This window comes from Mustelus asterias, chromosome 2, assembly GCF_964213995.1.
Source record: "Mustelus asterias chromosome 2, sMusAst1.hap1.1, whole genome shotgun sequence".
Taxonomy (NCBI): Eukaryota; Metazoa; Chordata; class Chondrichthyes; order Carcharhiniformes; family Triakidae; genus Mustelus; species Mustelus asterias.
Window position 1 is genome coordinate 36,517,349 of NC_135802.1, and position 16,486 is coordinate 36,533,834.

General features: G+C 40.7%; 1 protein-coding gene across 4 annotated transcripts in view; it reads left to right on the forward strand.

Annotated features, from left to right (window-relative positions):
• arhgap12b (Rho GTPase activating protein 12b) overlaps positions 1-6,854 on the forward strand; it is a 191,967-nt gene extending 185,113 nt beyond the window's left edge. For all 4 annotated transcript variants that reach the window (XM_078233355.1, XM_078233365.1, XM_078233375.1 and 1 more), the window contains 2 exons: positions 3,950-4,055; positions 5,521-6,854. In XM_078233355.1, the coding sequence (XP_078089481.1) occupies positions 3,950-4,055; positions 5,521-5,698 (284 nt within the window). In that variant the 3' untranslated portion in view covers positions 5,699-6,854. The remainder of the gene's footprint in view (positions 1-3,949; positions 4,056-5,520) is intronic.
• The last annotated feature ends 9,632 nt before the right edge of the window (positions 6,855-16,486 follow it).

Sequence of the window (16,486 nt, forward strand, 5' to 3'; positions counted from 1 at the left end):
AAAACCATTAACGTCCTTTAGGGAAGGAAATCTGTTGTATTTACCTGGTCTGGCCTACACTTGACTCCAGATCCACAGCAATGTGGTTAACAATTAAATGATCTCAGAGATGGGCAATTAATGCTGGCCAAGCCAGCAACATCCCATGTCCCAGAAACGAATAAAAAGTCCATCTCATGCTATGAAATTAATGTAAAATACTTGTATTTATTAATGTTATTTACATTATTAAGGACTGTTAATAATGGTGGGTATTTTAATACTTGCCAGAAAATAGTCATGTAAAATTGCCACATTATTGCAGATCCCCTAAACTGTGGTTTAGATGAATTCAGACTGAGTATAATTGATTGGGCCAAAACTGCTAAAAGCTGAACTTCTGCAGAATGGGAATCAGATTTGGGTTGCCACTCGACTCCTTGTTTCTTAACTGGAAGTTCAACCAATTCTTTCTCACCCAACCTTCTGACTCAGGCAGGGGAAGAACTATGCAGGGCATAGTTTCTCACCCAACCTGAGGCCTTCAGTCAAAAGCTGCGGATTTGGAGGTAAGGAAACCACATCCACTAGCTGCTGGAAAGCAGGTAAGTTTACACGTTCAGCCATATTCAGAAACCATGGAAAAGGTGGGGTTTATAAGCTGGCAGGATTGGTGGCTAAAGGATTTGCTGGTCACTAGTGTTTTATCATTGTGCATTGCTGTTTTTACAATAGCTTGTAGTGCACAGTTCAGCCACAGAGTGGCATTTGCAACATTCCAATATTTTTGACTTTGTCTCTCGAGTATTCCTCCTGGCAGTCTGTTTTAGACAGCGACAAAGTTATAACTTCTTGCACTGTTAACTTTTGAATATGATGGGAAAAATTATAAAAGTCCAAGTAAATATTAAAAGAACCTCAGAAAAATGATAAAATTAAATCCGTTTAAAACTTTCATTGTTTGTTTCATGCAGTTTATTTCCCCATTCAGGTCCTTCAGTTTTCTTTTCACGTACCATAAAGAAAAATTTAACCAAGGGGAGAGGATAGTTTTGAAACTGTAAATCCAGTGCCACTTTTAACACCTGGTGGCACAGTGTTTAGCACTGCTGCTTCACAGCACCAGGGACCTGGGTTCGATTCCCGGCTTGGGTCACTATAGAACATAGAACAGTACAGCACAGAACAGGCACTTCGGCCCACGATGTTGTGCCGAGCTTTATCTGAAACCAAGATCAAGCTATCCCACTCCCTATCATCCTGGTGTGCTCCATGTGCCTATCCAATAACCGCTTAAATGTTCCTAAAGTGTCTGACTCCACTATCACTGCAGGCAGTCCATTCCACACCCCAACCACTCTCTGCTTAAAGAACCTACCTCTGATATCCTTCCTATATCTCCCACCACGAACCCTATAGTTATGCCCCCTTGTAATAGCTCCATCCACCCGAGGAAATAGTCTTTGAACGTTCACACTATCTATCCCCTTCATCATTTTATAAACCTCTATTAAGTCTCCCCTCAGCCTCCTCCGCTCCAGAGAGAACATTCCTAGCTCCCTCAACCTTTTCTCATAAGACCTATCCTCCAAACCAGGCAGCATCCTGGTAAATCTCCTCTGCACTCTTTCCAGCGCTTCCACATCCTTCTTATAGTGAGGTGACTATCTTGCAGAGTCTGCACGTTCTCCCCGTGTCTGCGTGAGTTTCCTCCGGGTGCTCCAGTTTCCTCCCACAGTCCGAAAGATGAGCTGGTTAGGTACATTGGCCATGCTAAATTCTCCCTCAGTGTACCCGAACAGGCACCGGAGTGTGACGACTACAGGATTTTCACAGTAATGTTATTGCAATGTTAATGTAAGCCTACTTGTGACACTAATCAATAAACTTTAAAACATTTATTTCTTCAAAGATGGACTGATTTTGCCAGTTTTTCCAGATGTATTTGGAAAAATATATATGATATTAAAAAACCTACTGCAGTTAATTTTTGCCTTCCAAGAAAGGAAAGGACTTGCATAGTGTCTTTCTTGTGTTCAGATGGGTTTGCAGCCAGTGAAGTACAGGTCGAGTATCCATTATTCAAAATCCTTGAGGCCAATAACGTTTCGGATTTCAGATACTTTCGTTTTTCGAATATTGCATATAGGACTAGGCCTACCTGCAACACCCTAAGTCTAGGTTAGCTATAATCTAAAGTAAATAAGATGGCTAGAAAAGTAAGATGTATGAATAATAAAATACAGGGTACCTGTAATAGCTTGTCACCTGTGGCGCCATCTGCGATTCTGTATGTAGGAGAGCGTTCAAGATGTCGATCTGCAGACTAGACTTCCTGTGCTAAAAGTTAGATGCAATCGGTGGGGTTCGTGTTCGCTCGGACCGTGTTGGTTTGGGCCAGGGTCTTCCCCGTTAAAGGTTGAGGTTCAAAAAAGTGCAGTTTTTGTACATGTTTGGTTTTGAGTTCGGTCTTTGGATTTACAGATCAAAGATACTCAACTGTACTTTCAAAGTTCAGAGTCATGGCAATATAGGCAAATACAACATCCAGTTGCAAAGAACAAGGAGATAAATGACCAAATAACTTGTTACTGGTGTTGTTGTTTGAAGGATCCATATTAACTAGGATACTGGAAAGATTCTCATTGCCTTCTTTGGGATCTTTTAAATACATCTGAGCAAGGAGTTTAAAGATCATGAGATGCAACCTTTGGCAGGATTCAGTTATCTCTGCCTGCTCCATCAGAAAGTCACAAGTGTGGCTGTTGGCTAATTGCATCAACTCCAGTGACAATATTTTTTGCTGATAAAGTATTCCATGCAGCTATGCTGCAAAAGCTGGACACACATGTGACAGGTAACATTCACACTATACAATATCAGGCAATGACTATCTTAAACAAGCACATAACCACCTCCCTTGACATTCAGGGGTGTTGCCCTTGGCAAATTTTCGACCATCAACATCCTGGAGAGCAGCATTGACCACAAACCAGCCGCATAAATGTTGTGGCTAACTGAACAGGTAACTTCTGGCCAGTGACTCACCTGACTACCCAAAGGCTCTCTACCACCTAGAAGACACAAATTAAGAGTGTGATAGAATACTCTTTACTGTCCAGAATGGGTGCAGCCCCAGCAACCCCAAATTAGCTCAACACCATCCAGGACAAAGTTGTCCACTTAATCTACACGCCATCCACTGGTTAAAACATTGACTTCCTCTACCATTAGCGGGCAATTGTGCTTATAGGATACACTGATATAATTTTCCCAGACTTCTTCAACAGCATCTCTTAAACCCATGATTTCTATCATCAAGAAGAACAAGGGCAGCATATGTATGGGAGTATCATCTCATCCAAATTCCACTGCCAGTCATACATCAGCATTTCTTCATTCTTATTATGAATCGCACATGCAAGTGCCTTCACCATGCAGATAGCAGCGAATCAAGATGACCCCTTATCATCTTCCCAAGGGCAACTGGTGATGGACAATAAATGCCAGCCTTGTCAGTGACATCCACATCCTGAGAGTGCATTTTTGGAAAAAAAACTGCAACCATAAATTTGTTTTTTAATTTTGTCTGCTCATGTCAGCAGACAAATACTGTATAAAATCTAACAGATGGCACAAAATGCTGGAAATACAAAGCGGGTCAGTCTATATCTGTGTAGAGAAAAATCATGGTAGTGTTTGAAGGATTACTTTCTTTTAGTTAAGTTTACCTCTGTTGATACTGTAATAAACATTAGTAACACTAATAATTAAAAAAGAATGACATTCCAAATTATTGTATCTACAAAGCCCCTTGTACTTAAGAACTAGACAACATTCTGGCCCAGTCTGATCACTGGTTAATGCATTAAGTGAATTTTGTTACAGAAGATAATTTTGTATATTTCATATATTTATGTACACATATAAAACAGCAAGCAAAAAACCGATTGTATTTAATGGTTTTCAGAAATTCAAGACTACAAGCACCGTATTCAGGATATTTATGAACTAATCAGGCTATTACCTAAACCGAACCATGACACTATGCAAGCTCTATTCAAGCACCTTGTCAAGTAAGTGTGAATTGCACCTGTAATGAGTTTTCTTATGGCAGTGCGTAGCTGTGATCTGAAAGAAATATTGTGCATAACATGTTGACCATGTTTGATGGCGATGGCGTAGTGGTATTGTCACTGGACTAGTTATCCACAGACCCAGGTCAATGCTCTGGGGACCCATGTTCGAGTCGCACCATAGTAGAATTGAATTCAATAAATACGTGTGAATCCAGAGCCACAGCAACTCTTGCCCTGTGAAATGGTCTAGCTAGCCACTCAGTTCAAGGGCAATTAGGGATGGGCAACAAATGCTGACCCAGTTAGTGATGTCTACATCCCATGAACGAATGGAAGAGAAAAAAATCCATATATTTAAAGCTCATTTTGCATTCTGAGTTTTAGCATTTAATGTTATTTTTTCCAATCAGATTTCCTTAGGATGGGGCATCTGGTGATATGCCCATGGTTAGACTTGTTTCTGCAAGTTTAGGTTTATAAATATTTTGTCCACTAAGTTACAGGTAGTGAGCTCGTAACGGTGGGGGGACTAATTAAGTTTAATATTTGACATATTCTAAATCTCAAAAAACAGTTCACAAGTAGAAGCACGAGATGTCACATAATTTTGTGGTTGGTTAGCAGTTAACAAATACCATATTAATAGGGTACTTATGCTAGTAATTATTAAGTTTAACTTTTTTCCTCTGACAAGTTTAATAGACAATTAATGTGCAAATGTAGCAACTTCATGGTAGTTAAATGCAAGATGATGTTTTCACAAAGCTAACAGTGGAGTAGCAAAACCAGCAACTTGTGATTCACAATTCATGCAAATTGTTCATTAATAATGAACATTTTCTTTGGTTCCCAGCAAAATCTGACCCATTATGTAAATTGCTTTCCTACCCAACTACGTGTTATTAATGTCTAACCCAAATTATTTTCAGTATTTGTAGTACTCATTGGAATAATACTGGAAAATGAGACATTTTGTCCACTCAGGCACTCATTGTCATCATAAAACACTCCCAGGTCAGCCATTGTACATGCATGATATAGAGTAAACTTTCTTTTATACTATGCACAACTATGCCTTACATTCTATCTTGAAAGAGGATCATGTACTAGTGTAACACTTGACACCGATAAGTGAGCTGTTTAAGTGACACTATAATATTGGGGCTGTGGCACTGCTATAACCCATCAAAACAAAAAAAACCTGAAATTCATTTATCTGATATGATCTAGTCAATAGTCTGTGTGGCATCAACTTTCATTGTTATGTATAAGAAAAGCTGCAAGGCATAAATTACTGGAAATGCACAACAGATTAAAGGCATTTGAAAAAGGAAAGGTTAACAATTGGGGTGCTTTTATTCCATCAGTAAGTTGGACATGCTATTCTGTACCAAGTTATTAGTAATTGTTTGACTTTGTAGGTGTCCGTTTCTTGAACTTTTTAAAAAACTTTTCTCTCCAGAGTTATTGCCCGTTCTGAAGTAAACCGAATGACCAGTCAAAGTGTTGCCATTGTATTTGGCCCCACCCTCCTGAGGCCAGAGAAAGAGACAGGAAATATTGCCGTTCACATGGTATACCAGAATCAGATTGTGGAGTTGATCTTATCGGAGTATGATACCGTATTTGGAAGAAGTTGAAAAAAAATGAGCAAGTGAAATGCAAATCTACCAAAACCCACTATGAGAGAAAAAAATATTATATTTTAAGTGTTTTTTTTGTACCTTGAGTCAACCAGAAAATGGTAAACTTTGCACTTGTCTTCCTCTGGTTTTTAAAAGGATCTGTTTTTTTTTTCAGTGGTTATCAATCTTGAAAGCAGATGGCACTGCTGCAGATGTTTTGCATAAAATGTAATACAGACAGATGCAGGGAAGCATATCACCTGGTTATAATGGAGAGTAGATACTTAAGTATACAGTAGTTATATACACTGGGTTCTTTTGAAACAATATTTGCCTGAGGAACTTGGCAGTACTCTTCTGTACATGTGTAGATATTTTTAGGAAATTTCTATTTCCTGCACATAGTTAGCAAACTTCTCTAGCAGCCTTTTCTGCTGTTTGGTATAGCAGAAGTCCTAATACTGTATATTGTTGCTGAGTCCATACAAAAGCGTGGCCAGGTTTTGTGGTAATTTATTTTTTACAGGTTTACTCGAAAGACAAGAGCTAAAGTATTAATGTTGATTCTTCCTGGTTGATGAATATGGACTATAAGCAATCCTGCACTTGCTGTTCCTTCAAACCTACTGTTAATACAGAGGTCAGATGATCACGCCCAGTGTTTCAGAACACTAGTGATGTACAGATAAATAGAGTGTAATACATTAAGATAACATGCTCTCAAACAATGTATATATAATCTGTGTATAGTTCCTTAACAAAGTATGTTTTTCATACAGTAACATTTTCTAATCAAATTTTGCCAACTTGTAATATTCAATTGCTGGCCAGTGTACCAGCCAAGATCAGTACTAAGAGCTTTTTTGGGGTATTTTATGACAGGCAACACGGGGGGCTATTCTTAGGTATACTAAGAAGCTGCGTGCACTTTTTAGCTATTGGTAATTGTGATGCAGGGCAAATCTTAACCATTTGTATTTCAAATGGTACTGGAAAGTATTGTGTAGGCTTGTGCTTTCTAGGTGCACTACAACAAAAGCTGTTTATTTAAAATGTACAGACAAAATTTGAAAAAATCTGCTTAGCAATTTATTGTACAATAAGTGCTAACATTTAATAAAATTTCATGTATGCACTGATTGGTATTAAAGCAGATTCACTTGACGCTCAATTGGATTTGTCCGTTTTACTGATGTGGACTGGTTGGAATACTACCTGCTTCTGGGCACATGATCTGAAGATTTCGTTTGAATGTATTTTTTTAAACTAACTGCTGTATGGCGATATGCTATGTCTAATCAAAAATTAAAACAAAATGATGAAAAACTCTCAGTTTATTTCAGAATTCTGAATGAATTTGCTTTTAAATGTTTTGATGTAATGGTTCTGGTAAGATCATAAGAAATAGGAGTAGGATTGGCCATTCAGCCCAAGATTCTTTGCATCCTCCTCCTCAACTTGTGTTCCTGCCTATATTTGTATTATTAGCAAATTTGGCTACAATAGAGCTCATCCCTTCATCCAAGTCATTAATATAGATTGTAAATAGTTGAGACTAATATCTGTGGCACTCCGTTCATTACAGTTTGCCAATCTAAAAAATGATCCATTTATCCCAACTCTATTACTTAGCCAATCCTCTTTCTACGCTAATTTGGAGAACTCATGCAGACATGATGAGCTGAATGGCCTCCTTCTGTGCTATAACAATTTGGTGATTGTAACATGTCACCCCCAACACCACGAGCTCTTATTTTGTGCAGTAACCGTTACAGTTTGCCAACCTGAAAATGTTCCCTTTATTCTGACAATTAAGAATATGCTCTAAATGCTAGCATTTCCAGTGATGCCCATGTCGATGAACAAATGAAAAACGCAACTTGAGGTAAGAAATTGTTTTTGTTAAAATGGCCGAAGATAAATCTGCCTAGTCTATTCTCTAACAAGTACTTTAATGAAAAGTGCTGCACTTAGATTTCCTTTTTTCAAAGAATATTTAAAGTAGAAAATGGTTTTGGAATGCGTTAATAGTTTGTCATCCACCTATTTAAATATGCTTGTGAACAAATAGACTAAGAAACAATGAATGCAAGAATGCTGACATTTACAATTGGCAATTATACATCCAATAAACAGTGAAATAAAATATTAATACATCTGCCCGCTGAAATTTTAAGTGGAGTCTGGTAGAAAGAAAATTAATTTTAAGGTGGATATTTTCGAAGCCTTCATTCAGGAAGTTGCATAATTCTGATATTAGAAATATAAGTACAATAAAAAATCAAGGCTGTATACAACTATCATAGAATAGAATACTACAGTGCAGATGGAGGTCATTCAGCCCATCAAGTCTGCACCAACCATAATCCCACCCTAGCCCCATAACCCCATGCATTTACCCTAGGTAATCCCCCTAACATGAAGGGGCAATTTTAGTGTGGCCAATCCACCTAACCAGCACATCTTTGGACTGTGGGAGGAAACAGGAACACCCGGAGGAAATCCATGCAGCCACGGGGAGAATGTGCAAACTCCACACAGACAGTGACCCAAGCCGGGAATTGAACCCGGGTCCCTGGTGTTGAGGCAGCAGTGCTATCCACTGTGCTGTCCATACAGCTATAAACAGTATATATAATCCATAAACCTTAAAGGAGGTGGCAACTGAAATTAGTGAAGTTTTAACTGATATTTTTGTATATTGCTAAATTTGAGATATTTCCCAGGATTGGAAAGATTAACTTTTTAAAAAGAAATTCAAAATCCCAGTTATGTACAAATAGAATGACGCCGCACAGTTCAAAACAAATGAATTTTACTGCACAGGTATTAAGTAAACACTAAATAAGCAGTATTAAAATCCGCAGTTAAACTTCCTCAACCAAACCTTCCCTTTTCCACTATGACTCCCTGCAGAAAGTCATTGGCTACTTGGGGTTTTTGAAGGTTCTGCACTTTGTGGAGGCCAGCTCTGAACTTATCCACAGCTGCCTCGTAAGGTCTGGGACTTTTCAGCTCAAGCCCGAGCTTCACTTGCAGTGTGACATGAGCAGAAAATCAGAAACACGCCTGGGTTCTATTAGCTCCTGATTCTCCTGTTCCACAGCTTTTGGCAAATTCTTTTCTGCTGCCTTCTTAACTCGGGGCTTACACACACTAACTTGGTTGCTTCCAGCTCCAACCCGAAAACCTGTTTCGGTGAGCTGAGAAAACACATACAGCTAAACCCTGAACATACAGGACCCCCCTCTTTGTATTGCCCATCTCCATAGCAATGTGGCATAATTGGGATGTTCCCAACAGAAATATAAATTATCTTTTACCTTCAAAACAACCTGATGACTGTGATCCAAATGAATAATTTATATTTTGGCATTAACGGCCCCTTTTCCAGACTTGCTGATTCCACCTAAAACCCAGTGTTTATAAGTTATGTTTAGCATCTTTGTTCTGGGAACTACGTGAATAATTTAAATTCCTTATTGAGAAAACTGTAAATGTTCCAACCTTATCAAAAGCTCAGAGATGGAGTAATCATTTGTTTTTAAGTTTTCTCATTTCTAACTGACCTTATTAAATAAACACAGGTTACCCGTAAAACTGTAATTATCCCAGGTTTGTTTGAATTGCGCTTGCTTCTGGGTTGTTTGCCAGTTTCTCACTCCGATGTTTCCATTTATAATAAATTTAACATTTTAATTCCTATTTTAAAGTTATACTTCTAAAACATTTGTATTTATGAAATTAGATATTCACAACATTTTCCTAAACATTGGGTGGCACAGTGGTTCGCACTGCTGCCTCACAGCACCAGGGATCTGAGTTCAATTCCGGCCTTGGGTGACTGTGCGGAATCTGCATGTCCTCCCCGTGCCTGCGTGGGTTTCCTCCGGGTGCTCCGGTTTCCTCCCACGGTCCGAAAGATGTGCTGGTTAGGTGCATTGGCCATGCTAAATTCTCCCTCAGTGTACCCAAACAGGCGCTGGAATGTGGCCACTAGGGGATTATCACATTAACTTCATTGCAGTGCTAATGTAAGCCTACTTATGACCCTAATAAATAAACTTTAATAAGGTCAGCACTAGAAGCACCATAAATGCTTCAGTAACCATGAAAAATTGAAACAAGCACATGGCACTTCCTGAATTTTTTGACTCCACCAATAATGCATTTTCTTAGTGCGTCCTGTGGAATTTATCCATGTCTTTTTTGCTGTCCTTTTCCAAAGAAAACTTAAAAGACCAAATTAAACATCAAAGTTTAGGGACTAGGCTTATTAAGTATGGAACCTTATCCATTATCAGCAACAAGTCATACTTTTTAAGGTAAACTTTTGTTTTTGATCCAACGTTGTCTCCACGTTTCACTGCATGATTGCTTGCTGCTGCTTTGATATTGCTTATCTCAACACTCGCCAACGAATCATGCTCCAGAACTCCAGAAATGTCATTCCAGGTTTATAATATTGGGCCTGTTTTAAAATCCATACAAAGTTTGTTTACGCACAAACACTTTCAGCAGACTCCACACTCCTATTTTAATGCAGGTGTTTACCCATTTAAAATTAATAAGTTAATGTCTGTGTTTATACCAGAGAAATTTGTTACCAGAGCATTTGTACAAGAGCAGCGCTGATTTTAAACTCTGCCCCTTCGTTCCAGACCTGTTTGTTTTACTTCCCGCTATGTTGACCCAGCTTCTTTGAAAATGCTACCTTCACAAAATGGAATTCCAAGTGAAACATGCATCAGTGCTGCAGCCAATCAATCAGAGAGTAACACAACAATCAATCAGATTCAAAGGTCACAGCTTCTCTCTTCAATAACAGAGGAGCCAGACACTTGAAAACCACATGTTGGTAATGGCATTTGTCAAAGTTTAACAGGTTGTAGGACAAGTCTTGAAGAGCAGTCAGATTGGACTCGAGCAAAGGTGACAATATTTAACAACTGCTAGCTTTTTGGAGGCATTATCGACACGATGGTTGTATCCTTGTGAAGTGCTTTTGGAAATTTTCAGCTATGATCATATATAGATAACATGGTGGTGTTGGAGAAAGAAAATGCAGTTGACATGTTGACACATGCTTACATCAGAGTTTTTTGACAAGGTGTCACGCTCAGAAGTCATGAAATAGGTGATGTGTTGCACAGGATGGATCATCATTTTAAAATAAAAGGGTGTAAACGGTTCAATTTGCAAAGAGTAAAATGAATGAGGGATGTGGTGAACAGACTGATAGGTTTGATCCTGGAAATGGAATGGACTTTTGTAGCAAAATGTCCATTAAAATGTACTTTTAAAAAATGCTTCAAGCCCATTTCCATAGAAACCTAAAAAAATGTACAACAGAGAAGTCCATCATATGTCAGACAAGAAAGTTATCCTGCCTCATCCCATTTTCCAGCTCCTGATCCCATGGCCTTGTAGGTTACAGCACTTCAAGTGTATATCCAGCTGTTTTTTAAATACGATTAAGATATTTGCCAGTACTACAGGTAGATTATGCCACACCACCCCCCGAACCTCTGGGTGGAAAAATATTTCTCAACTCCTCTTTCATCCTTCTACTAAGTACTTTAAATATACACCCCGTGGTTCTACTAAAGGGAATAGATCTTCCCTATCCACTCTATCTAGGCCACACAATTTTATAGCCTCAATTAAATCTCCCTCCAAGTTCTTCTGCTTCCAAGACAACAACCCCAGTACCATAGCTAAAATTCTCCCTTTCAGGCAACATTCTTGTAAGTCTCTGTACCCTCCAATGCGGGGTTTCCCAAACTTTTCCACCCACAGAATAATTTTGACCTCCCAAAAGTACTGACCGAGCCCATGAAAAACGTTATGTTCAAGAGCTAAACTACAAAAAAAGATTGTTTTTGCTCAATAGCTACAAACATACAAAAACAAATTGAACTTCTACAGTGTACAAGAGGCCCCTCAGCCTATCGAGTCTGCACTGACAACTACCACTCAAGGTGTACTAATCCCATTTTCCTGCACTTGTCTCATATTCTTGAATGTTATGATATTTCATGTGCTCATCCAAATATTTTTTAAAGGTTGGAAGGTTTCTGCCTTCCACTACCTCCCCAGGCAATGCATTCCAGATTCCCACCACCCTCTTGAGTGAAAAATCTTTTTCTCAAATCCCCTCAGAATCTCCTGTCCCTCACCCTAAGACAAATGCCCCCTTGTGATGGATTCCTCAACCAAGGAGAACAGCTGCTATTCACCATGCCCTCATAATCTTGTGCACCTCAATCATGTCTCCCCTCGGCCTTCTCTGTTCTAAAGAAAATGATCCAAGCCTTTCTAGCCATCTTTATAGCTCAAATGCTCCATCCCAGGCAACATCCTGGTGAATCTCCTCTGTACTCCCTCGAATGCTATCACATCCTTCCTATAGTGAGGTGACCAGAACTACACACAGTACTCCAGTTGTGGCTAACCAATACTCTGTACAACTCCAACATTACCTCCTTGCTCCGATACTCTATGCCACCACTGATAAAAACAGGTTTCCCGTATGTCTTAACTATTTTATTCACCTGCTCTGCCGACTTCAGGGATCTGTGAATAAGTACCCCAAGATCCATCTGTTCCTCTGAGCTTCCCAGTGTCCTTCCACATTTTGTTGTTTCTTCCAAAGTGCATCACCTTGCACTTAACAGGGTTAAATACCATCTGCAGCTACTCTACACGTCTGACCAAGCCATCTGAATCTTCCTGTTACCTACAACCATTCACTATTAACCACCCTACCAATCTTCGTGTCGTCTGCAAACTTGCTTAACATTCCCCCCACATTTTCATCCATATCGTAGGCACAAGAGGGAGGGAAAGTGGCCATGGAGCAAGGGAGAGGTGAGTGTGTGATTGGGAGGGGGAGGAGGGGAAAGGGAGGTGAGTGCATGTGAGAGAGAGGGGTGTGTGAGAGACCGAGAGGGAGGGGTGTGAGAGAGAGAGAGAGAGGGAGGGGTGTGTGAGAGAGAAAGAGGGGGAGAGGAGAGGGAAGTGAGAGCAAGTGTGAAGGAGGAGTGTGTACCTCCCTCTCTGTCTCTCTCACACCCCTCTCTCTCACATGCACTCACCTCCCTTTCCCCTCCTCCCCCTCCCAATCACACGGTAGCACAGTGGTTAGCACTGCTGCTTCACAGCTCCAGGGTCCCGGGTTCGATTCCCGGCTCGGGTCACTGTCTGTGTGGAGTTTGCACATTCTCCTCGTGTCTGCGTGGGTTTCCTCCGGGTGCTCCGGTTTCCTCCCACAGTCCAAAGATGTGCGGGTTAGGTTGATTGGCCAGGTTAAAAAAAAAATTGTCCCTTAGAGTCCTGAGATGTGTAGGTTAGCGGGATTAGTGGGTAAATATGTGGGGGTAGGGCCTGGGTGGGATTGTGGTCGGTGCAGACTCGATGGGCCGAATGGCCTCCTTCTGCACTGTAGGGTTTCAATGATTCTATGATCATTTATGTATGTAACAAAACAATAAGGGTCCCAGTACTGTGCCTTGTGGTATACCACTGGATTCCAGCCTCTGAAATATATTTCTTATGCATACATCTATTATAATTAAAAAGTTCTTTTAATCAACAAAGTACTTTAGTCTTACCTGTTCATCATGGGAGTGATGCTGCTTTTGCTTACATTTGCTTAATATTAGGAGTGTCGCTGGAGAGATGGATTCTCATCGCACACGTACACACTCCTCCTTCACACTTGCTCTCACTTCCCTCTCCTCTCCCCCTCTTTCTCTCTCACACACCCCTCCCTCTTTCTCTCTCACACACCCCTCCCTCTCTGTCTCTCACACACCCCTCTCTCTCACATGCACTCACCTCCCTTTCCCCTCCTCCCCCTCCCAATCACACACTCACCTCTCCCTTGCTCCATGGCCACTTTCCCTCCCTCTTGTGCCTACATCACTCCACTGTCTGCTTGTCTTCACTCTCACCCTTGCCTGGGACTTTGAATATGAACTTTGCTGCTGTTTCCAGCTTGTCCAATCAGAGGTTGGCTTCTCGGTGCATAGGCTGACTGGTGTGCCTATCAGTAGCCAATCGATAGCCAACACTGAAAACTGCCTTTGATTGGACCAGCGGGAAGGGCAGTTTTTTTTCCCCCAGAGTTGCACCAATCAGACGAACAGCGGTATCCCTGGATCTGTCCCACGGAACCCCAGGATTCCATGGAGACCAGTTTGAGAAATGCTGCTCTAGTGCGATCACATTCTTCCTATAATGCCGTGACTGGAATTATACATAGTTATGTCTGTGACTTAACTAATACAGTTCTGGCATAACCACCCTGTTACATTCTATGTTTTGGCTTTATATAGGATATTATTAAACTAGAAAGAGTACAGAAAAGATTTACTAGGATGCTACTGGGACTTGATGGATTGAGATACAAGGAGAGGTTGGATAGACTGAGACTTTTTCTCTGGAGCATAGGAGGGTGATCTTGTAGAGGTCTATAAAGTAATGAGGGGCATAGATAAGGTAGATAGTCAACATCTTTTCCCAAAGTAGAGGAGTCTAAAACTAGAGGGCATAGGTTTAAGGTGAGAGGGGAGAAATACAAAAGGGTCCAGAGGGACAATTTTTTCAGAGGGTGATGAGTGTCTGGAACAAGCTGCCAGAGGTAGTAGTAGAGGCGGGTACAATTTTGTCTTTTAAAAAGCATTTAGACAGTTACATGGGTAAGATGGGTATAGAGGGAGATGGGCCAAATGCAGGCAATTGGGACTAGCTTAGTGGTTTAAAAAAAAGCGGCATGTTAGGCTGAAGGGCCTGTTTCCATGCTGTAAACCTCTGTGACTCGAGGAAAATATCCCATACATCTTCCTAATTATCTTATCTACCTGTCCCATTTTCAAGGATATGTGCTCTGCCCTCTACATTTCTCGGCATTTCCTCCATTTATTTTGCCTTCCCTTGTTTGCCTTTCCCAAATTCAATACTTCATAATTTGCTGGATTAAATTCCATTTGATATTTTATTACCCACCCGAACAATCCATTGATATGTTCCTGCTGTTCATTGCTTTCCTTCTCACTATCAACCACACAGTCCATTTTATAATGTCTGCACACTATTTAATCATGCCCCCTGCATTTAAATTATTGATGATATATATTTACACACACTATGTAAAGCAAGGATCTGGTGCTCAACCCTGCGGAACCCCACTGGGAACAACATTCCAATCTCAAAAATATCCATCAACCTATGTTTTCTACCACTGAGTTTATTTTGGACCCAACTTGAGAATTTGATTTGATTTATTATTGTCACATGTATTAGTATACAGTGACAATAATTGCGCGCTATACAGACAAAACATAGAGAAGGAAAGGAGAGTGCACAGAATGTAGTGTTACAGTCAGCTAGGGTGTAGAGAAAGATCAACTTAGTACGAGGTGGGTCCATTCAAAAGTCTGATGGCAGCAGGGAAGAAGCTGCTCTTAAGTCAGTTGGTACGTGATCTCAGACTTTTGTATCTTTTTCCCGAAGGAAGGTGGAAGAGAGAATGTCCGGGGTATGTGGGGTCCTTAATTATGCTGGCTGCTTTTCTGAGGCAGCGAGTAGAGTAGGCAGAGTCAGTGGATGGAAGGCCCTCGGATCCCATGGACTTATACTTTTCTGACCAGTCTATTGTGTAGGACCTTATTCAAAGCCTTACTAAAATCCATGTACATTACATCAAGTGCGCTACCCCTCATCATACCTCCTTGTTACATCCTCAAAAATTCAGTGAAGTTTATCAGATACGACCGTTCCTTAACAAATCCATGCTGACTGCCCATCGTTAATCTGTTCCTTTTTAAATGATGATTTACACTGTCTCATTTTTTTTTCCTATGATTCATCCACCCCCAAGGTTAGGCTGAACTTTAAAAATTAATTCTTGGAATGTAGGCGTCACTGGCTAAGCCAGTATTTATTGCCTATTCCTAATTGCCCTTGAGAAGATGGTGGTGAGCTGCCTTCTTGAATCATTGCAGTTAATGTGGTGTAGGTACACCAACAGTGCTGTTAGGGAGGGTGTCACAGAATCACAAACTCGATGGACCGAAGGAAGAGACCCTTCGGCCCATCGAGTCTGCACCGACGACTGTCCCCTGTATTTGTTCGGTCTATCCTTTCACCTTTTGTAAACAGTGGTACAACATTAGCAGTCCTCTAGTCTTGTCAGTAGCACCTAGGGATTGTATATACCCAGGTGTTAACTAGAATGCAGTTGGCAGAGGCCAAGTGTTCCCATGGAAATGAGGTGGGAGAATACATTTTCAGGGCTTTTTGATGCCCTGGAAGGGTGTTTAATTGCAGATATCCAAAGAGGCTGGTCATGGTCCTTTGTGCCTGAACCCTCCTTGAGATTGAAGTGCTTGAGGAGGCAAGCCCACAAAATGAGGTGCAAGTGCTCCCTTTCTCTTGAAGTCTCCCGGTATTTCTTAGGAACGGGCGGCTTTCTGGCTGCTGTTCTTCAGATCTGCCTCTGCTTCCCCTTTGCCAATGCCTGGGAAAACCTTCTCCATGGGTGTGACTGGGTCATATTAGTGGCTTGACCTACCAGATTTTGGTACCTTAAGACTTGACAAGGAAGATGCACTTAGGATCCAGTCACTGGAAAATATCGGGAGTGGGGCTGCGTGGAAAACAGCCCCCTTGTGTCCTCGTACATCACCTGATAGCAGGAGAGAGAACAATATTCAAGGCTATGTTGACAGATGCTTCTCAGCTGTTTATTTTAACTGTATTCCTTGGGCTAGTAATTATGTAGAGTGCCTTTTAGAGGAG